General features: G+C 37.4%; 1 protein-coding gene and 1 pseudogene across 9 annotated transcripts in view; one reads left to right on the plus strand and one right to left on the minus strand.

The window, feature by feature from the left end:
• ZNF484 (zinc finger protein 484) overlaps window positions 1-8541 on the plus strand; it is a 28727-nt gene extending 20186 nt beyond the window's left edge. For all 9 annotated transcript variants that reach the window (XM_074395510.1, XM_074395511.1, XM_074395508.1 and 6 more), the window contains one exon: window positions 2233-8541. In XM_074395510.1, the coding sequence (XP_074251611.1) occupies window positions 2233-4562 (2330 nt within the window). In that variant the 3' untranslated portion in view covers window positions 4563-8541. The remainder of the gene's footprint in view (window positions 1-2232) is intronic.
• Window positions 8542-22940: 14399 nt separating this feature from the next.
• Window positions 22941-23715, minus strand: LOC104653422 (putative monooxygenase p33MONOX pseudogene; annotated as a pseudogene).
• Window positions 23716-24361: the final 646 nt, after the last annotated feature.

Here is a 24361-nt window from a genome sequence, read left to right on the forward strand (position 1 = left end):
TCTCCTCTCAGTATGTTTTTAAGCTAGAGAAAGAATATGGCCTCATCTTTGCAACTCACATTGGTCCCTGTTTTCTGTAACCATTTCTACCCCATTTTAACATTTTCTTTAATACTCCCTCTTCATTGAACCCTTTGATTATTTTGTGATCTATCTGTCTATTCAAATTATACACATATTTTGGCCAGGCACGGTGGCTCATGCCTGTAATACCAGCAGTTTCGGAGGCCAGGGCAGGTGGATCACCTGAGGTCAAGAGTTTGAGACCAGCGTGGCCAACATGGTGAAACCTCATCTCTACTAAAAATACAAAAAATAGTATTTTTACAAATACATGTATGGGGTCACATGCCGGTAGTCCCACTTACTCATGTGGCTGAGGCAGGAGAATTGCTTAAATACAGGAGGTGGAGGTTGCAGTGAACCAAGCTCACACCACTGCAGTCCAGCCACTCCAGCCTGGGTGACAGAGTGAGGCTCCATCTCAAAAGAAAATAGACCAATTGATATATAGAGTTCATTCAAGCAAACAGAGAAATGAGAGAGTCTATATGACTATAACAAATATTCAGATGAGACTTTGGACTGATAATTTGAAAAAAAAGAAATATAACAAATATATATACATTTTACTGTTTACTGTTTGGCCAATTTAGGATGAGTAAGCTATCATAATTTTACTATAAGCACTAATAAATTGGTATTTAGGGCACAGTGGATCATAGAGAAAACACAAAGCAGGAAGATTGTGAGGATTTACAGATTAAAGATCAGAATCTGGACTCAGAAATACTTCTTTTAAGCCACAGAGTTTGTTCTTCTGACACCTCACTCACCATGCAGTTCTACTACATTTGCACCAAATTGGAATTTCTTCCCCAATTACTAAACATTTGGTTGAGGCAAATTACTAAACTCTTCTATGGCTCAGTTTCCTCATCTGTAAACTAGAAACAATAATAATACCAACAGCAAAGGGTTGCGATAAAGTGCTTTTTGTTTTTGTTTTTAAGAGACAGGGTCTCACCTGGGCCTGGTGGCTCACGCCTGTAATCCCAGCACTTTGAGAGGCCAAGGCAGACAGATTGCTTGAGGTCAGGAGTTCGAGACCAGCCTGGCCAACATGGTGAATCCCTGTTTCTACTAAAAATACAAAAATTAGCCAGGCATGGTGGCATGCACCTGTACTTCCAGCTACTCAGGAAGCTGAGGCACAAGAATCCCTTGAACTCAGGAGGTGGAGGTTGCAGTGAGCTATGATCTCGCCATTACACTCCAGAGCCTGGGCAACAGAGTGAGACCCTGTCTCAAAAAAGGAAAAAAAAAAGGGAGAGAGACAGGGTCTCACTCTTTTGCCCAGGATGGAGTGTAATGGTGCAATCATAGCTTAATGCAGCTTCAAATATCTGGGTTCAAGTGATCCTCCTGCTTCAGCCTCCGAAGTAGCTGGGACTATAGGCACATGCCACTATACCCAGCTAATTTTTTGTTTTATCTGTAAAGATGGGGGTCTCACTATGTTATTCAGGCTGGTCTCAAACTCCTGGACTCAAGCAATCTTCTCATCTCAGCCTCCCAAAGTCCTGGGATTACAGGCATGAGCCAGCAACGACACCTGGCTGGGATAAAATTTAGGTAAATTAATAACTTAAGAACAGCACATCTAAATGGTATTGTTTATCATGTCATAAATATATTAATATTATTACCATATATCATTGTATTTATTATATATAAATAGATTATTATACCCGTTTATTTATGTATATTTAAAATGTTCATGTACATTTGTTATACTTACATAGCCTGTCTCATTTCCCTGTGTTTGCCTTGGATCAACTCTGTATATCAATTAGTCTTATCATTTTGTGTGTGTGTGTGTGTGGAAACAGAGTCTTGCTCTGTCACCCCGGCTAGAGTGCAGTGGCGCAGTTTCAGCTCACTGCAGCCTCTGCCTTCAAGCCATTCTCTTGCCTCAGCCACTCAAGTAGCTAGGATTACAGGCATGCAGCACCACGCCTGGATAATTTTTAGTAGAGACAGTATTTGTAGTGTTTTTGTAGAGACAGAGTTTTGCCATGTTGCCCAGGCTGGTCTCAAACTCCCGGCCTCAACTGATCTGCCCACCTCAGCCTCCCAAAATGCTGGGATTACAGGCATGAGCCACTGCACCTGGCCTTATTTTCTGTTAATTGTTCTCTCTGTCAGTCTTTTCTTTTCTTTCTTTTTTAGATGGGAAAATTGGTTTTGAATCTTTACAACAGAGAATGTCTGAAGAAGTTTCTTTCCAGTCTGAGAGAATTAATCTCTTCACAAGAGATGACCCATATTCCATTTTAGAAAAGTTGTGGAAAGATGATGAACACACAAGAAGAAGTGGAGAAAACCAGAACAAACCTTTAAGTCGTGTTGCCTTCATTCACAAGAAAACGCTAGCTAATGACAGGGTCTGTGACTATAAGGATACTGGGGAAATAGTTCATGTAAACACACACCTGGTTTCCTCAAGAAAAAGACTCCATAACTGTAACTCATTTGGAAAGAATTTGGAGCCTATAATAACCTTGTATAATGGAAATGCAACAGAAAATTCTGATGAGATTATTGGAGATGGTGATATTTTTACTCATCTGAATTCTCATACAGTAGTGACTGCTTGTGAATGTAATCAATGTAGGAAACCTCTCCATCATAAGCAAGCTCTCATTCAACATCAGAAAATTCATACTAGAGATAGCCTCTATTTGTTTTCTGACTGTGTAAATGTTTTATCCCAGAATTCACATGCCTTTGCACATGAGAGTGTTTGTACTGAAGAAAAGCAGCATAAATGCCTTGAATGTGAGGCAGTCTTCACTGAGAAGTCTCAACTTGATGGCCATCAGAGGGTTTATGCAGGAGAGAAACCTTGTGTATGCAGTGAATATGAGAAGGATTTTTCCCTCAAGTCAAATCATCAGAAAACTCCTAATGAGGGGAATTACTATAAATGCGGTGGCTATGGGAGAGCCTTTATCAAGAAGTCAGATCTGTTCAGATGCCAGAGAATTCATTCTGGAGAAAAACACTATGTGTACAGCGAATCTGAGAAAAACTTCTCTCAGAGTTCAAACCTTAATATACATAAAAAAATTCATACTGGAGGGAAACACTTTGAATGTACTGAATGTGGAAAAGCCTTCACAAGGAAATCAACACTAAGTATGCATCAGAAAATCCATACAGGAGAAAAACCCTACGTATGTACTGAATGTGGGAAGGCCTTTATCCGGAAGTCACATTTTATCACACATGAAAGAATTCATACTGGAGAAAAACCCTATGAATGCAGTGACTGTGGGAAATCCTTTATTAAAAAATCACAACTCCATGTGCATCAGCGAATTCACACAGGAGAGAATCCCTTTATATGTTCAGAATGTGGGAAGGTTTTCACTCACAAGACAAATCTCATTATACACCAGAAAATTCATACTGGAGAAAGACCCTATATATGTACTGAATGTGGTAAGGCCTTTACGGACAGGTCAAATCTCATTAAGCACCAAAAAATTCATACTGGAGAGAAACCTTATAAATGCAGTGACTGTGGAAAATCATTCACCTGGAAGTCACGGCTCAGGATACATCAGAAGTGTCATACTGGAGAGAGACATTATGAATGCAGTGAATGTGGGAAAGCATTCATTCAGAAATCAACACTAAGTATGCACCAGAGAATTCATAGAGGAGAAAAACCATATGTTTGCACTGAATGTGGTAAGGCCTTCTTCCACAAATCACATTTTATTACACATGAAAGAATTCATACTGGAGAGAAACCCTATGAATGCAGTATTTGTGGGAAATCCTTCACTAAGAAATCACAGCTCCATGTACATCAGCAAATTCACACAGGAGAGAAACCCTATAGATGTGCTGAATGTGGAAAGGCTTTTACTGACAGATCAAATCTTTTTACACACCAGAAAATTCACACTGGAGAAAAACCTTATAAATGCAGTGACTGTGGGAAAGCCTTCACTCGGAAGTCGGGTCTCCATATACATCAGCAATCCCATACTGGAGAAAGGCATTATGAGTGCAGTGAATGTGGGAAAGCCTTTGCAAGAAAATCAACACTTATCATGCATCAGAGAATTCATACAGGAGAGAAACCCTATATTTGTACTGAATGTGGGAAATCCTTCATCCAGAAGTCACACTTAAATAGACACAGGAGAATTCATACTGGAGAGAAACCCTATAAATGCAGTGACTGTGGGAAGTCTTTCATTAAGAAGTCACAACTCCATGAGCATCATCGAATTCACACAGGAGAGAAACCATATATATGTGCTGAGTGTGGAAAGGCCTTCACCATCAGATCAAATCTTATGAAACACCAGAAAATTCATACTAAACAGAAACCCTGTAAGTGCAGTGACTTGGGGAAAATCTTAAACTGGAAGCCACAACTCAGTATGCCTCAGAAAACTGACACTGGGAAAGTAGAGTGCCCAATGCCACAATTATTGTGTGGGGACTCAGGAGGTAACCAAGGCCAGCTTTCTTCTATCTAGTTAGAATTATGAACATCTGGATTATGTAGCTGATACCCAGTTACACATATGGGGAGATACTATTGAGAGTGTTTAAGCAATGTATAGTGGCCATATTTGGTTACTTAAGAAGTATTGGTGTTGTCAAGCTCCTGCAAATAATACCAAATATACAAGGAGATGACTTGCAGTCTTGTTTCACTTTTTGGGCAAACAGTTTTATAAATTCAGGGATGTTGAGTTTTTCATGTTCTGGGTACTATTCAGTATTGACACAATAAAATTCATGATAAGTAGAGTGATAATTTTACATTGTCTAAGCAGCCTAAGGACACAGATCAAGACAAAAGGAGGGCAATTCAGATCTATACTGAAAATAAATCAGCAATTTTCCTAAAAATTAACACTAAAGACAGAAAGAAAGGACTCTACTTTTTTTCTCTTTACTTTGGGAAGTCACTATTATTTATTGTTATATCTGTTGGTGTGTACCAGGGCAGCAGGTACCAAGGAGGTCTGAAATTGCTCCTGGCCTATTTATCAAAAGCCTACTTTCCCAATGATGTACACAACAGTCCTCTAACTACTTATCACCTTAAAACTGGCCCTAAGCTGCCGGGCATGGTGGCTCACGCCTGTAATCCCAGCACTTTGGGAGGCCAAGACGGGTGGATCACGAGGTCAAAAGATCGAGACCATCCTGGTCAACATGGTGAAACCCCGTCTCTAATAAAAATACAAAAAATTAGCTGGGCATGGTGGCGCGTGCCTGTAATCCCAGCTACTCAGGAGGCTGAGGCAGGAGAATTGCCTGAACCCAGGAGGCGGAGGTTGCAGTGAGCCGAGATCGCGCTATTGCACTCCAGCTTGGGTAATAAGAGTGAAACTCCGTCTCAAAAAAAAAAAAAAGAACTGGCCCTAAGATCATGGAACTTAGCTACAGGGACCCAGCTCTAGATCACAGCACTTTAGATCCTCAGCTTTGACCACAGAAACCTGCACTTCATGGATGTTGTTGTTACCAATTCCTGTTTGAAAAATAGGACAAATTAAGAAAATGGATGTCAAACCCTAAATTTTTTTCCAATTTTGTTAGTACATTCTTTACATGTTCGTTACTTGCTAGATTATCATGAGTTTGTTTCATTAGAAGATAAAATGTAGTTGAACATTTGGAAGCCTTCTCCTTTTATCTCCTTGCAATCTCTACAAACTATTTTAATTAATTTTGTTTTCCAGATTCTCTGTATTTCAATAGACTTTTTTTGTCTTCTATAAGATACTGAAAGAAGTGTGTTGTAATTTTACAAATAATTGTGAATTTGTCTACTTTAGAGCTACTAATTTTTGCTTTATATATTTTGTCTTTGATTTTACATACAATTTAGAATTGTTACAATTTTCCTAGTTAATTGACACGTTATCATTATTAGATGTTTCTTTTTATCGCTAGTAATTTTTTGCCTTAAATGTACAATGTCAGATACTAATATAATATGCGTACTGATTAAAAGCTAATGTAAATTAGTACTAACAACATTTCTGGACATTAATTATAACATTAATTCCATTTATTTAGCCCTCATATGGTATTGATGTTGTATATTTGGATTCTGTATATGGTGAACATAGCCAATCATTATTTGAGTCAATATCCATTTAAATTAATCCACATATTTATCACCTTCATTACTTTTTTATTCCTTCCTGTCCTTTAAGTTTTCCTTTAATTTTTTTTTTTTTTCTTACTGAAGAACACGCTTTAGTATTTCTTTTACTGTGAGTCTGCTGGTGACAAATTGTTGTTTGCTGGCAATGTTTTATTTTGCCTTCATTTTTGAAGGATACTTTTATTGAATATAGAATTCTAAGTTGAAAGTTATTTTCTATTAGTATTTTGATGATATTTTCCTTTGGTCTGTCTTTTATTGTTTTATTGAGAAGTAAGCTTTATACAATTACCTTTGTAAGAAATCTGCTTTTCTTTCTTCTTTGAAATTTATCTATTTGTCTTTTTAACAGTTGCACACTGATATGGCTAGGTGTAATTTTTCTGTGTTTATCCTTCTTGGAGTTTATACTGATTTTTAAATTTGTGGCTTAGTGATTTTTGGGGTGTGTGTGTTGTGTGCTTGCATATGTGTGCAAACACATGCATTTTGGGAAATTCCTAGCTATTATCTATTTATGCATCTGCCTCATTTTCTCTGTTTCTTTTAGGGATAGCCTTAATATCTAGCTCTCCTGTTGGCCTGTTTCTAATGGTTCGTATTTTTCTCTGGTTTTGCTGATGTCCTATCTCCTTATATCGTGATTTTTTATATCACTTGCCAGACAATATATATTAAAATTGTAGAGGTAATAAGATGGTCTGGATTATACCTTCTTCCACAGAAGATTTACCATAGCTTCTAACAGGTGATTAGGCTAGGTAACTAGTAATTCCTGATTGCCTTTATCTAGTCATGTATTGAGGTTATTTGAAACTCGGCTTGAGTCTCTGGAAGACTTCTCTTATTTTATTATATGTATAAAATGTGAACATATAAACCTTATTTCTAGGATAATTTTAGGCCTTAGGACTTTGGGAGGTATGTCAGGCCCCTCCTCTTTGGAAAGACTTGAATTCTATTATTTGTCCTTCAGTCACTTGAATTTGTCAAAAATTCTCTCTAGCCTCTCCTGCCCAGTATTTGCCTTCAGAATTAGCAAATACCTCTTAGTTATAAACAATCCCAAATTTCAGACATTATGTCTTGTCTCTATTTTATTCCTGCAGTTTCTCACTGCTGTGGTAACTTTCTTCAAAAAATTAAATGTGTTTAATATTTTCATCCACCTTTTTTAGTTCTCAAAGGAAGTACTAGTCTATACCACCTATTCTGCCACCATAGCTGTTTCTATTGAAGAAGTATCAAGACCAAAAATATATTTTCTAAATTACCAAAATTACTGACTTGTAAATGAAAATGCTTAGATTTGCAGCATTACTTTATTCTAGTCTTTTGTTGAAAAGTCTTAAGGCATTCGCTCATTTGTTAAAACCTTTACCAACTTTGATACATAATAGAAAATTACCTCTGGTGGTTTCAAATTTTCTTTTGGTAGCTGCCAAATTTTAACAAATGTAAGGGATTGACTAAAAGCTTCTCCAATGTCTTTTTTAATACTATGATTTTTCCTTTGTATAATTAATAGAAAAATCGGGTTAATGAAGACTGGTATAGAGTCCCAAGTTTTGAAAAATTATCTTAGTAGGATTACTGAGCTAGTGATTCTCAACCTTTATTCTCAAGCACATATTTAGAAAATATATTGTTACACTCCCAAGAAAAAGAAAAAAACTATAAAAGAGCTACTTGATCTTTTGTCAACACAGGATTAATCTCTAGAAGAAAGAAAGACTTTCTTGCATCTCAAGGGGCACTTGTGAATTGATTGAGGAATAAATTATGGAAAACTATGAGTGAATTGGGAGAGCTAAATGTTAAGTAGAACTCAAAGGTTAGTATAGATCAGAGGAATGTGGAATATAGACTTTACTAGGGAAAACACTGTACATTAGCCATATCTCCTCTTTTTTCTTCTTCTTCTTTTTTTTTTGAGATAGAGTCTTGATCTGTCACCCAGGCTGGAGTGCACTGGTGCAGTCTTGGCTCACTGCAAGCTCCACCTCCCTGGGTTCAAGCAATTCTCATGCCTCAGCCTCCCAAGTAGCTGGGATTACAGTCATGGACCACCATGCCCAGTGAATTTTTGTACATTTAGGGAAGACGGGATTTTACTATGTTGGCCAGGCTGGTCTTGAACTCCTGGCTTAAGTGATCCATCTACCTGGTCCTCCCAAAGTGCTGGGATTACAGGCGTGAACCACCATACCAAGCCAACGTTTCTTTTTATGCCAGCACTCTATTATAGTTCATCTGTATTTACAGCAAACTATTTTAAGACAGTTTTACAGTTTAAATGTTTTAATAAAAATGTATTTTGTTCTATTTTATTAATTTTAATGTTTTTTTAAAATTTAGTGACAGGGTCTCACTCTGTCACCCAGGGTGGAATGCAGTGGTATGGTCATAGCTCACTGTAGACTTCAACTCCTAGGCTCAAGCAACCCTCCTTCCTTACCCTTCCAAGTAGCTCAGACCACAAGCATGTGCCACTACAAGTGGCTTTTTTTTTTTTTTTTTTTTTTTTTTGGAGAGATGAGGCCTTGCTTTGTTGCCCAGGCTGGTCTCAAACTCCTGGCTTCAAGCAGTCCTCCCACCTTGGCCTCCCGAAGTGCTAATATTACAAATGTGAGCCACTGAACCTAGCCAAAAATGCATTTTAAATCAATTTTTTAAAAATGAATCATACTGCAAATTCAGAAAATATAAGAAAACATATACTCAAGCATTTAAATTATGCATCAGATAATTCATAGGGGAGAGTAATTTTCTGTTTGTACTGAATGTGGGTAGGGTTTTCTTTAAAAGTCATACTTCATTATATATCAGAAAATTTATGCTGGAGAGAAACTTTATGAATATGATGACTAAGGAATCTTCCACTGAAAAGTTAATGACCTGAACATAGTAAATTCACACGAGAAAAAACAATAATTCAAATCCTATTATACATTAAAAACAGTTCGGAGAACAAAGCCTATAAGAACAGTGACTGAAGACACTTCACCTGGAATTTATCAGAACGTTTCCACCAGAAGGAGACAGCAAAAGAGCAAATGTGAGAGTAGCTTCACACAGAAATCAGTTCTCAGTATTCTTCAGCATTTACACATGCGTAAAAGTGTATTTATTGAAAGTGAAAAAGTCTTTTTCACAGAACTCAGAACCAATTTTAAGTTACTCATACTACAGAGAAGCCCTGTGACTACTGCACATTATATATTGTATATGGAAAAATCTTTGTCCATGAGTCACACCTTACTGTATACCAGACAAGTAATTGAGAAGAATACGTCTTCTAAGAATACATCATTTTATTAAATGCCATAAAATTCAAGTAGAAAAGAAAATCTGTTTGATACATTGGAAAAAGTCTTCCTATAGAAGCAGATTTCATAATAAATATAATTAATTTTGTTCACTGATTTAACTTCAAGCCCATGTCTCAAACCAGTGGAGAAAAACAGACCATCTAACACACTTGCCTGTCCTTTTATTAAAATAAATATTTACATACACACACACATGCATACATATATAACTTGGCGTAAGTGTGACTTTATTTATTGACTTTAGAGACAGGATTTCAATCTGTTGCCCAGGCACCCAGGTGGGAGTCCAGTAGCACAATCCTGGCTCACTGCAGCCTCGACCCCCTGGGCTCAAGTGATCCTCCTGCATTAGCCTGTTGAGTAGCTGGGACTACGGGCACACACCACAATACCTACTAATTTTTTTAGTTTTTGTAGAGATGGAGTCTTGCTACGTTTCCCAGGTTGGTCTCAAACTCCTGGCCTCAAGCAGTTCTTGTGCCTCAGCCTCCAAAAGTGCTGAGATTACAGGCATGAGTTACCACCCCTGGCCTCACTGTAACTTTTACATTTTATGTCTTCTCGATTTTTGTACTTCCATTCAAAGCAACTCCAGCCACTCCAACAGTCTGTCAACAGATAATCAAAGCTAATCCACTTTACATTTTTCTATATATTCACAATCACATACAGTCACAATAATATGTCATCTGTAACATATATTAGTGTTTGTGTTTTCATTGTCATACATAAGAGGGATTATGTACTCATTTGTGCACCTTTTACACTTAATGATTTTTAACTAGCTGAAGAGAGTCCATGGTGTGGACGTACTACAATTTTTTGACCATATTGCCACTGGTTATTCACATTTTTGTCATTAAGAGAAATGATCTTTTATAACTATCCTTGAGAAATTATTGGACAAGTACAATCATGCCCTTACCTATCGGAGATTACTTTTTTCTGTAGCATATGCTTCTAGGAGTGGGATTGATCAAATGGTATGTGTTATTTTAACAGATGTTGCCAGATTCTTTTGTCCTAAGACTAGCTTTTTATATTTTCAATATTAGTGTACAAATGTATATCTTTCTCCCTACTAAAAGTAGCTGTTACTCTTCCCCGCCTCCCTGATTACTGAGTCTCTATTGCCCAGGCTGGAGTGCAGAGGCACCATGTTGGCTCACTGCAACCTCCACGTCCCGGGTTCAAGCAATTCTCGTGCCTCAACCTCCCGAGTGGCTGGGATTACAGGTTTCCATCACCACATCCGGCTAATTTTTGTATTTTTAGTAAAGATGGGGATTCACCATATTGGTCAGGCTGGTCTCAAACTCCTGACATCAAATGATCTACCAGCCTCAGCCTCCCGAAGTGCTGGGATTGCAGGCATGAGCCACCATGCCCAGCCGCTGTTACTCTTTAACCTTGAGAAGTTTTACAAGTTCCAAATGACAACTAATTATAATTTGTATATTAATATGCCTCTAAATGTGTCTTGGCCATTTGAATTTGCTATTGTGTAAATTGCCTTTATAAACTATTTATATGTTTTTCTTTTTTGATTGTTTAGCTTATTAATTTTTAACAGCTTTTTATGTTACAGGGAGTAAAACCTTTTTTAAAAAACATCTACTCCTTGTCTCGACTTTGTGTATATTATTCCATTCACATAATTTTATTTTCTACATGTTTAAACTTCTCTATTCTTTTATACTTTCTGAATTTTTAATCTTAAGACTTAAGCTTCACATATAATATTTTAAGTGTTCTTCTGTGTAGTTTGTATATCTTTTGGGAAAATGATTCATTGCTTTTCTTGCACATGGATAGCCACAGTGGCAGACACTGTTGCTTTTCTGAACCAGCATGCAATCCCCAAACTCTATCACTGCTTACTTTACGGTTTTTTTTAATTTAACTTTTATTTTAAGTTCAGTGGTACATATGCAGGTTTGTTACACAGATGTCATGGGAGTTTGTTGTACAGATTATTTCATCACCCAGAACCCATCAGTTATTTTTCCTGATCCTCTCCTTCTTCCCACTTTTCACCCTCCAATAGGCCCTGGTGTGTATATGTCCATGTGTTCTCATCATTTAACTCCCACTTATAAGTGAGAACATGTGGTGTTTGGTTAAAAGTGAGAATATGTGATGTTTGGTTTTCTGTTCCTATATTAATTTGCTAAGGATAATGGCCTTCAGTTCCATCCATATCCCTGCAAAGGACATGATCTCATTTTTTATGGCTGCATAGTATTCCATGATGTATATGTACCACATTTTCTTTATTCAGTCTTCTATTGATGAGCATTTAGGTTGATTCCATGTCTTTGCTATTGTGAGTAGTGCTGCAACATCATCATCATCTTCTGAAACTGGTAGTGGCCAAATGACCTGCTTCAGCCCAAGAGAAGCAAAACCCTGGTAATGTATCGGGAATACCTTTATTTCCTAAGAAAAGAGACAGACTTAGGTATTACTGTCAATTCCATCCCTTTTCCTGCCTTGTATATTATGCCTCCAGCAGTGGTGATCTTCTTTCAACCATTGGGGAAAGGCCAAAAGATTCACTGACACTGGTCCTGATGTTACTGAGTCAAAAGTAGCAGCAACTTAACTACAGACTTTAGCTATGTGGTAAAAATAAACATGTTTTGGCATAAACCATTCTATTTTATTGTTCTTTTGTTGTGCCCAAAACCATATGTAAACTTACCCAGGCAATGAAATTTATAAAATAATCTATCCTTTTCCTATTAAAATGAATATGAAAATATTTTAAAACCTTAGTAAACTAAATACCTCACATAAACCCAAATAAGGCAAAGAGATAAGAGACAGCAAAATTATACAAGATTTGTAATGAGTAAAAGGAGACATGGATATTGAATCAATTCATAGGATCAGAAGAGAATACTACCTACAGTAAGTAAATGGATGATTTCCTAGTAAGACACAATTGATCAAAATTAAAGTCATGAAAAACTGAAAAAAATCAATAATCATAAGTTATAAATATCATTTACAGAGCTATCATTTAAAATTTAGCAGAACTATAGGAAAAGATTTTTTTAGGTAGTATGCATAAATAATGAACTATGAAAGACAGAAATCATAATTTGGAAGTTTCAAAATTAAAAACTCTTGTCCTTTAAAGCACTTAAGAAAGTAAGAAGACTCAGAATGGAAAGAGATAGTTACAACAGATTTCTGACAAAAGATTTGTTTCTGAAAATGTAAAGAAATTTATAACCCAATTGTAAAAGGACAACTCAATAAAAATGACAATAGACTTCAACAGAGATATTCATAAAATAAGATATGAAATGGTCAATAGGGACAAGAAAGGATTTCAACGTAAGCCACCAGGGAAATACAAATCAAAACCACAATGAGACACCTCTACACACTCATTAAAATTACTAAAATTAAAATGATTGACAGGACCAAGTGTTGACAGATGTTGAACAACTGGAACTTAAGTGTGGCAGGTAGGGATGTAAAATGGCACAAAGACTTTGGAAAATACTTTGGCAAATTCTTAAAAAGTTAAACACATAGCTACCATGCAACCCAGCCATTCCACTCCAGTATTTAACCTAAGTGAAATGAAAACTTATGTCCAAACAAAGAATTGTACATGAATGTTGACAACAGCTTTATTCACAATAGCCTGGAAACAACCTACATGTTTATCATCAAGTGAATAGATATAATGTGATATATCCATAATTAGAAAACTATTCAGCAATAAAAAGGAATAGACTAATGATACATGTAATAATATGAATTCAGTCATTTTGAGTAAAAGATGCCAGACATGAAAGAAGAGTATTACATACTACATGGTTGCATTTATATAAAATTCTACACATGCAAAGTAATAGCGAAGTAACAAAATTTGGATTAGCAGTTGCCTGAGGATAGGGCCAGAGACAGGGATGGGCAGCAAAGGGGCACGAGGAATCTTTCAGAGTTGATAAAAATGTCCTGTATTTTTATTATTTTGGTGGTTTCATGGGTGGACACACTGTCAAAATGAACACTAAATAGGTACAATTATGATATGTAAATAATATCTTGCCAAAGTTGATTTTTTAAAATACAGAACGTGGACAGATCCATATCTGAATACAGTTCATGTTTAAAGATCAGATCATTTTATTAATTGAAATCATTTCAAATTATAGAAAAATATATGCCACTATTTTATTTCTTGTAATTGCTTCATTGCAGCTTTAAAATATGTCATCACTTTCAGACCATCATAGTAAGTACAGGGAAAAAAAAAAAGAAATTATTGACTCAGGTCATTTATAACCACAGACGCAAAAATTCTAAATAACATTGTGGTGAATAGAATATGGAAGTATATTTGAAAATTAGTAATGATTTTAATTCTAAAATTCCAAACAGATTATCAAATTGAAATAATTTACTACCATAAATTAAAAGAGAAGGTAATATATTTATATAAGTAATTACTGAAAGGTAGTTTATTAATTCATCATTCTTAAAAAGGCATGGTAGAAAACTACTTAAATTATTTAACTAACTGCAATAGCAAATTTTTTTGAATTTGTTTTCTTAATTAATGAATGATGTTTGTACATGTTTATGGGGTACATGTGACATTTTGTTACATACATAGAATCTGTAATGATAAAGTCAGGGTATTCAGGGAGTCCATCACCTTGAGTATTTATCATTTATATGTGTTGAGATCATATTAATACATATTCTGTTCTAGCAATTTTGAAATATAGAATACATTGTTAAGTAGTCACTCTACTCTGCCATTGAACATTAGAATTTATTCTTTCTAACTATAAGTTTGCACTCATTAAACAGCCTCACTCCATACCTCCCCCAACCCACATGCCCTTCCCAGGCTCTAGTATCTATAATTCACTGTCTAACTCCATGAGCTTTTTTTTGGCTCCTACATATGAGTGAGAATATGTGATATTTTTCTTTCTGTATCTGGCTTATTTTACTTAACATAATGACCTCTAGTTCCATCCATGTTGCTGCAAATGGCATGATTTCATTCTTTCTTATGGCCAAATAGTATTTAATTGTAAACATATACATTTTCTTTATCCATTTGTCCATTGATGGACACTTAGATTGATTCCCTATCTTTGCTACTGTGAATAGTGCTGCAACAAACATGAGGATGCAGGTATCCTTTTGATATGCTGGTTTCTTTTCCTTTGAATAAAACCTCATTAGTGAAATTGTAGGATCAAATGGTAATTCAATTTTTAGTTTGCTTTAGAAATCATACCGTTTTCCATAGAGGCTGTATTAATTTACACTCCCACCAACAATGTAAAGAGTTCCTTTTTCTCCACATCCTTGCTGCATTTGCTATTTTTTGTCTTTTTAATAATAGCCATTCTGATTGGGGTAAGATGATACCTCCTTGTGGTTTTGATTTGTATTTCCCTGATGATTAGTGGTGCTGAGCATTTTAAAATATACCTGCTGGCCATTTGCATGTCTTCTTTTCAGAATTATCTATCCATGTCCATTGCCCACTTGTTTTTTTTTTTTCTTTTTTGACATGGAGTCTTGCTCTGTCGCCCATGCTGGAGTGAAGTGGTATGATCTTGGTGCAACCTCCACCTCCCAGGTTCAAGCGATTCTCCTGGCTCAGCCTCCCAAGTAGCTGAAATTACAGGTGCTTACCACCACATCCAGCTAATTTTCGTATTTTTAGTAGAGACAAGATTTTGCCATGATGTCCAGGCTGGTCTCAAACTCCTGACCTCAGGTGATCCACTTGCCTCAGCCTCCTGAAATTACAGGCATGAGCCACCACAACCAGCCCACTGCCCACTTTTTAATGAGATTATTTGGAGGCAGGGGTTGTTTGTTTATTCTTTTACTGTTGAGCTGTTTCCATTCATTGTATATTCTGGATATTAGTCTCTTGTCAGATAAATAATTTGCAAATATTTTCTCCAATTCAACTGGTTCTCTTTACTCTGTTGATTGGTTCCTTTGCTGTGCAGAAGTTTTTAGTTTCTTATAATCACATTTGTCTATTTTTGTTTTTCCTGTACTTTGAGGTCTTTTTTTGCCATTAAGTATTTGCCTAGGCCAATGTCCTGAAGTTTTTCACCTACGTTTTTTCTAGTATTTTATAGTTTCAGTTCTTACACCCCCCATAAGTCTTTAATCCATTTTGATTTGATTTTTGTGTATGGTGAGGATAGGGTCTAGTTTCATTCTTCTGCATATAGTTATTCAGTTTTTGCAGCACCATTTGTTAAAGATACTCTCCTTTCCGCCATGTACATTCTTGGGGCCTTTTTGGAAAATCAGTTGGCTGTGACTATGAGGATTTATTTCTGGCTTCTCTATTCTATTCCATTGATCTTTGTGTCTACTTTTGTATTAACACCATGCTATTTTCGTTACTACAGCATTGTAATATGTTTTGAAGTTAAGTAGTGTGTTGCCTCCAGCTTTGTTCTTTTTGCACAAAATTGCTTTGGCTGTTTGGGCTCTTTCTTGGTTCCATACAAATTTTAGTAATTTTCCTATTTTGGTGAAAAAAAGACATTAGTATTTTTTACAGAAATTGCATTGAATCTGTAGATTGCTTTGGGCAATACAGTCATTTTAATAGTATTAATTCTTCCAATCCATGAGCATGGGATATCTATTTGTTTGTGTCCTCTTCAATTTATTTCATCAGTGTCTTGTAGTTTTCCTTGAGAATCTTTAACCTCATTGGTTAAACTAATTCCTAGATATTTTATTTTTTGCAGCTATTTTAAATGGGATGGCCTTTTTGATTTATTTCTCATATATCTCATTATTGGTGTATAGAAAAGCTACTGGGTTTTGTATGTTAATTTTGTATCCTGCAACTTTACTAAATTTGCTGATGTGACATAAGAGACTTTTGGTGGCATCTTCAGATTTTTCTAAATATAGGATCATATCATCTGCAAACAAAAAGACAATTTGACTTCCTCATTTCTGTTCAGTGGCAGCAGCTGTAAGCAGGTGGCTCGGGGACACATGTGTCAGCCTAGGTGGTGGCTGCAGGTGGAATAGCCAGCAGGGCACTTGTAAATGTGTGGTGGTCCTGCTGCTTGCAGTTATCAGGATTGCTGCCAGTGGCTCGAACTTCAGCTCTGCTGGCAGTAGCCAGCAATAGTAGTGGCTGTAGATATGGGATGTCAATAGATCTCTAAAGATGTGAAAATGCAGGGATTGTTGGGCTCCAGAGCAGGATGCGGTCTGATGATGTCTGGCCTCTCACAACAGCTGCTTAGAACTCAGGAGATGTACGCAATGTAGCATGGGCTCTCTCTCTGGAGCAATGCCATCACACAGTCTCCAGGCAGCTGCCTGTGTAAGTCTTAGGGCCCACAAGGGTCAAGGGGTTCTCCTGTGGCCAGAATTTCAGGATAAATTCAGGATTTTGTGGTAGAAGTGTAGTCCAATGCAGGTCTCCCTTTCCCCACAGTGTGGAGCCTCTTTGAGGTTCCCAGCCAACCCTAGCCAAGCAGGCTGCCTCTCTTTCCTCTCATTCCTTGCCTTAGGTGTTTCCTGTTACTTCTCTGTTGAATTCCAGTGTACTCTTTTAGATTATCTATTTGAAGTGTTATTATTCACTATTTTGGTTCTGCTTTTGGAGGAGGCAAGTGCTAGATGCCTCTAATCAGCCATCTTGAAGCTTTTCTCATAAGAGCACATATTTTACATGGAAATAATGAAGTGAATTAAGATCCCTAATTAGGAATCAGGTACAGTAAGTCATGCCTGTACTCCCAATGCTCTGGGAGGCCAAAGTGGGAGGATTGCTTGAGGCCAGGAGTTGAAGACCAGCCTGGGCAACATAGGGAGACTCTGCCATCACAAAATTTTTTTTTAAGAATTAGGCAGGTGTGGTGGCACACACCTGTAGTCCCAGCTGCTCAGAAGGCTGAGACGAAAGGATTGCTTGAGCGCAGAAGTTCGAGGTTGTGGTGAGCTGTGATCACACCACTGCATTCTAGCCTGAGTGACAGAGTGAGACGCTGTTTTGTTGTTGTTGTTGTTTGTTGTTTTTTTTTCAATCAGTAATTAGAGTATCTCACTAGAACTGTAACTAGCACAATATTGGAAAATATGGTATATAAAGTACTATGAGAAATACAAGTATTAATATAAACATTGAGAATAAATAAAAGTAGACTGCAGTAACAGGTTTTAAAATAGGCATTAAATTTTGTGAAAAGTTTGGTACATCTTTTTATTGATAATATATATGATTGCTTAAAATATTTAAAGCATTACAAAGAAATATACAGTAAATGCTATCTTTCTATCACCACTATCTGACAGTTCCCACATTCTTCTGCCAATTATTACCTTTCAAAATATAAGCAGAAAATAGGCATGGGAAATTGTATAGATATATATTTATACACTTACATCTTTGTTTTTTCACCTAGCATACCTTGGTGACTAGTCTATATTAGTACACATAAATCTGTGTCACTTAGTGTTATTTGTAGATATACCATATGAATTAATAAAGGATGTGCCCTCATTTACCCAAGCTCTTACTGATCGCCATTTATTTTTAGCTAGTATTCTTACATGTCAAAGTATACAGTATTTAAAACCGGGATTTTTGCATTGTGAAATTTTAATTTTACACATCAAAGACATTAAAGCACTATTATTTTTCTGGCAGATGAATAACTGAAAAGGCTAATTATACATATATTTAACTATATTTTAATGTGGGTGTGGTAGAGTCTTGTATGTGCGTGCTTTAGAAGCCATTTTTGGTTTATGGTGAATTGCCTGCTAGTTTTCTTTTCCTACTGTTTTACTGTTCTATCTTTTCTTTGTTGATCTCATCTATTTAGGAAATAATCCCTTTGTCATGTGCCTTACACATATTTCTTAAGAATCTGTCATTTATCTGTTGATATTGTTTGTAATATATTTAACTGTGCATTTTTCTTTTAAATTTGTATCTTGACATAACTTCAGTCTTAAATTTACAAGAACATTACAAAATTTCCACACATCCTTCACACAGATTCCCCAAATGTTAACATTTTACTACATCTGCTTCAACTCCCTGACCATTGCATTTACACACATTCACCCACACATCACTTTTCTGAGCTTTTGAGGGTGAGTTGCAAACATTATTCTCCTTGACACCAGAGTCTTCCTTTTGTATTTTCTAATAACGAAGACATTCTCCTATATAACCACAGTAAAATTATGAAAGCAGGGATTAACAATGACTTAGTGTTATTACCTAATCAAAAGACCCTAGTCCAATTTTGTCACTTATTCAAATAATACCCTCTATTACTAACAAAATAATTCTAGATAATGTATTACATTCAGTTAAGGTCATGAAAAAACACGTAAAATATGGGAAACTATCAGTCAAGAGAATCTTAAGGAGACAGGATAACTAAATATAATATAATATTCTGGATGGGATCCCGGGACACAAGAAAAGGGTATTACATTTTAAAAGTAAAGGAATATGAATAAAGTATGACCTTTAATCAGTAACAATGTATTAATATTGGTTCATTAATTGTGACAAACACACCATACTAGTGTGAGACATACATAGGGGAAATGAGATGTGTGGCACATAGGAATACTCTGTACTATTTTTAGAATATATTGATAAGTCTAAAACTATTCTAAAATAATGCTCATTTTGAAAATTTCCTGGGGAGATGGGCTGTGGGTCTGGAGAGGTCAAAATGGCTAGAATTCAGAGCACAGTAAGAGACAAGAGAAAGGGGCACACATGCATTACACAGGACTAAAAATGGTTCCTGTTCTGGCCAGTGAAGGTAGACAGTTTCATAATTTGTGCAGCATTAAGGAAAACACTCAGACAGATTGTGCCTCAGGAGTGGGGGAAATTTAGCCTATGCCAAATGCTGTTCTGTTCTTGCCTGACAAACTTTAGAAGAAAGACCCTAATGGATCAAAATGTTTTCAAGTAACTGAACTATATTCCAGAACAAATCTCAAAAATATTAATGAGGCCAGACATGGTGGTTCATGCCCAAGATCCCAGAACTTTTGGAGGCTGAGGCAGGAGGATTGTTTGAGGCCAGGACTTTGAGAACAGGCTGGGCAACAGAGCAAGATTCCATCTCTTAAAAAAAATTTTTTTTAATTAGCTGGGCATGGTGGCATGCACTTGTGGTCCTAGCTTCTTGGTAGACTGAGGCAGGAGGATCACTTGAGCCCAGGAGTTTGAGGATGCAGTCGGCTATGATCATGCCACTGCACTCCAGCCAGGGCAACAGAGTGAGATCCTGTCTCAAAATATATATACAATAAAGGAAGCACAAACATATTCAGCATACAATGTCTGGCTTCCAATTGTAAGTTATTACAAAAGAAGAAATAAGCAATCTGAATATTTATATACCTACTAAAGAAATTGAATCAGTAACCAATAACCTTCCAAAACAGAAAGCAGTAGGCCCTGCTATGGACATGTGGAACTAGAAATTTAAAACACAATAGCATTTACATTAGCATTAAAAATGAAATACTTGGGTATAAATATAGCAATATGTGGACACAATCTATATGAGGAAAACCATAAAACCTTGATGAAATATATCAGAGAATAAATGAATAAATGGAAAGATATTCCATGTTTGTAAACAGGAAGAATAAATATTGTTGCCATGTCTGTTCTTCCCAACTTGATCTATATACTCAATTCAATCCCAGTCAAAATCCCAGCAAGTTATTTTGTGGATATCAACAACCATTTCTTTATACAGAGAGGCAAAAGACCCATAATAGCCTACACAATATTGAAGGAGAAGAACAAAATCAGAAGAGTGACATTACTCGACTTCAAGACTTACCATAAAGCTATAGTATATCCAAGTTGTATATACTACTCACCTGTTAGTCACTTAGTAGCCATCTCAGCCAGGAGAATTTAAAACACCACACACACACACATATATATGTGGTGTTTTTAAGTGTATATGTATACTTTTAGATGTGTATATATATATATATATATATATATATATATATATATATATATATATACATCTACTGCAGGTCTTGAACCATCTTGTGCAAATAAAGGGAGACTACTGTATCATTTTTTCATCTTTTTACTTCCAATATATGTGTGTTCTTAGATACAAGTTATACTTTTGTGGACAGCAGACAGTTGGACCTTATTTCTTCATCCATCCTGGCAATCGGTATCTTTCGATTGTGGAGTTTATTTCACTACATTTAAAGTACTGATAGGGAAGGACTTGCTTTTGCTGCTTGATTTTCATTTTCTGTATGCCTTATGGCTTTTTTGTCTCTCATCTGCTCCATTACTGCCTTCCTTTGTGTTTAGATTTGTATTCCCATCTAATTTCCTTTTGTGTATATTCTATAGATATTTTCTTTATTTGCACAAGATGGTTCAAGACCTGCAGTAGATGTAGATATATATATATATATATATATATATATATATATATATATATACATCTAAAAAATATATATATACACACACATCTAAAAATGTATACATATACATTTTTATTGTCAAAATGAGAGATCATAATAGAAGACACATGAATTGTTCTCATAATTTAGACCCCAGGACCTCTCTATGGAAAGGTCAGCTTCTTAAGCAGACAAGATACTAGCCAAAACAAAACATGGATATTTCAGACAGTGTTCAAGAATATGACTAAACCTGTATACAGTGAGGAGAAATAAAAAGGCAGTTTCCCTATTTCCTTTCCTCAGTAAGGCTATGTGTTGCATAAAGGATGAGGCTCATTTTGGTGAAAAATGCTTTCATACAGAAATTTTTAATTCTTTTACTTCCCCCCCCGCAGATGTTCCAGACCCTGATCTGAACAAGGAAATCAAAATAAGGTAACACCACAGGCTTTACATGAACTTCAAGACTATAACTGTACTTAATATCTTCGTTACTTAAAAAAAACTTTAATATCCATTTACCTATACTAAGTCAGCAGGCTGAATTTTCTCTCTTAGGAAGTTTTTAACCAAATTGAAATTAACCTGACTTTAAAGTGCGAGAAAGGCTCTGCTAGACCAGTGTTTGTTCTGTGACATAGAAAGAGGAGCATGCCTCCCCCAGCACTGGCCTAACAGGCCCCACGTGAAGAACTGGCTGCAGGACAATGATCCATTAGATCTGCTAAAATGCAGGCGGACTCAAGGTTCAGCCTAGAAAGAGTGATCCCTTCCAAATCTGGCTTTTATCTTTACCCAGGTCTCAAACAGATGTTGGGTCCCCTGACTGACAAGGCTGGAGCATGGCACCAGCCATCGACAGGACCAGAGCCATCTCAGTGAGTCAGTGAGTACCTCTACACCATGATTTGTCAACGCTCACATAGACAGTGGTAAAGGAATCAAGAAGCCTGGGTTTTGGAACAGCGCAAACATTCTTTACCTAGTATGCAGTAATCAAAGTTCTTACCTAGGGTACAGTGTGAAAAGACAGGTAATGAGATCCCCATACACCACGGCTGAGAATACTTAGTCTAACTTTAAAGCAGTACAAAGTGGCTTCTTCTTCTTTTTTTTTTTTTTTTTTTTTTTTTTGGGACAGAGTTTCGCTCTCGTTACCCAGGCTGGAGTGCAATGGCGCGATCTCGGCTCACCGCAACCTCCGCCTCCTGGGTTCAGGCAATTCTCCTACCTCAGCCTCCTGAGTAGCTGGGATTACAGGCACGTGCCACCATGCCCAGCTATTTTTTTTTTTTGTATTTTTAGTAGAGATGGGGTTTCACCATGTTGACCAGGATGGTCTCGATCTCTCGGCCTCGTGATCCACCTGCCTCGGCCTCCCAAAGTGCTGGGATTACAGGCTTGAGCCACCGCGCCCAGCCGCCAAAAGTGGCTTCTTCTACACAGCAAGGGCAAGCTTTGTACTAACGTTTCTCAAAAACGAACTAGGTCTCCAGCTCTAGCCTCAATTTAACAGATTTTTAATTTTATTTATCTATTTATTTTTAGTCTGGTTTTGTTGCCCAGGCTGGAGTACAGTGGTTCAATCTAGGCTCCCTGCAACCTCCGCCCTCCAGTTTTGAGCAATTCTCCTGTCTCAGCCTCCTGAGTAGCTGGGACTATAGGTGCTGGCCACCATGCCCATCTAATTTTTGTATTTTTAGTGGAGATGGGGTTTCACCATATTGGTCAGGATGGTTTCGAATTGCTGACCTCAGGTGATCCACCCACCTTGGCCTCCCAAAGTGTTGGGATTACAGGCATGAGCCACTGCACCCAGCCAATTAACAATTTTTTAAAAAATACCTTTCCTACGTCAGAGCCAAGGCAAAAGGAGAGTGGGTACAAGAAGCCCTCTTTACCAGAATCCCTAGAAAGAAAGAACTCTAGAAGCCAGTGGGTGTGAGCACATTCAAGTCACGGGGTTTGAGATTATGGGTCCATGGTGGCTGTTTCTTCCCTTCCATCACTGGGATGTCCATCTTTGGCAGCTTCAAGGCTGCTGGATCTTCAGCTATTTGGTTGGCCTGGGCACAGATCAGTTCCATGAGGGGCTTCTGGGCTCCTCAGTAGGTCTGGATGCAAAACTTCTGGAATCACACTTCTAAAGGGATCTCAGTCCAAAGAGGCTCCACTTATCTGACAAGTTTCTGTCCTTATCCCCACTTCCAGAATCCATGGTGCTAGGATTTGGGCCGGGCAAGGCTGTGGAAGAACCAGAAGTGAACCAGCCTCTGGGCCTCCGCTTAGGGAAAGAGTGAGGAGTGGTGCTTGGGGTAGACTGGGTTGAGGCAGGCTGCCTCTCTTCTTTTGTTGCCTCTCCACCCTGTAGTTTTAGTTTGCCACTCAAAGATACTTGGTCTCCTCGGTGATGAGGCCCTTGTGGGGTATGTAGCCAGCATCTCTCAGCCCTGCCTGTCGCCTAAAATGCTGAATTCCTTCTGGGGTCTGTTTTGTGATCAGAGAATTCATGATGACATGGGTAACTTTAGTATTCACCACTGGGACCTTGTCCACACTGTCACTGGCCGATGACAGGGTCATGGCAGGGGAAAGTAGACTGGCCTCTCCTTCCTCCACCTTGCCAAAGTGCTGATACTCGCGCTCTGGAATCACTGGCTTCCAGGTTATGCAGCCCACGTCTAATGGCTGAGGAGTCATGGGTGCAGGGTCCTCGAGGGCATCATTACAGCTGAATGCCTAGTGGTATATCCCAATGGGCAGGGATATCTTGCCAGAGGCCCACTAGCCTTAAGAGTATAGCGAAATGAGGTGATGATTAAGCTGACACAGATGTTAATAAGGAACATGGTCTAGCTGCTGCAAATTGGCAAAGCTTCCCAGGAAGAGTCCATCTAGAGGTTCTGTTATCCTGCTGCCACAGGGTTGCCTGCAGCTCAGAGTCCAGCACTAAAGAGGTTCCAAGGGCCCATGTCTCCCGAGAGGCTGTAGTGCAGTCTGGACCCGAGCCATGGTGACAGCAGCGGCAGCAACAAAGGTCTTCAGGACATACCAGGCAACACTGCCCCTCCCTCAGTTTTTAGAGACAATTTTGTCATAGGTAGGATTCTTAAGTGGCAGGATATTTTTTCCTATTTAAATATATCATCTGACTTTCCAAGTTTTCTGCTGAGAATTTCACTGATAATCCTATTGTGAATCCCTTATACATTACAAGCCACTTTACTCTTACTGCTTTCAAGAGTCTCTCTCTGTCATTTCCTTTTGACAGTTTGATTATAATGTGCTTCTGTGTGGGTTTCTTTTGTTTTATCCTACTTGGAGTTCTTTGAGTTTCTTTAACTTA

The sequence above is a fragment of the Saimiri boliviensis genome, chromosome 2 (genome assembly GCF_048565385.1).
Source record: "Saimiri boliviensis isolate mSaiBol1 chromosome 2, mSaiBol1.pri, whole genome shotgun sequence".
NCBI classification, from domain to species: Eukaryota; Metazoa; Chordata; class Mammalia; order Primates; family Cebidae; genus Saimiri; species Saimiri boliviensis.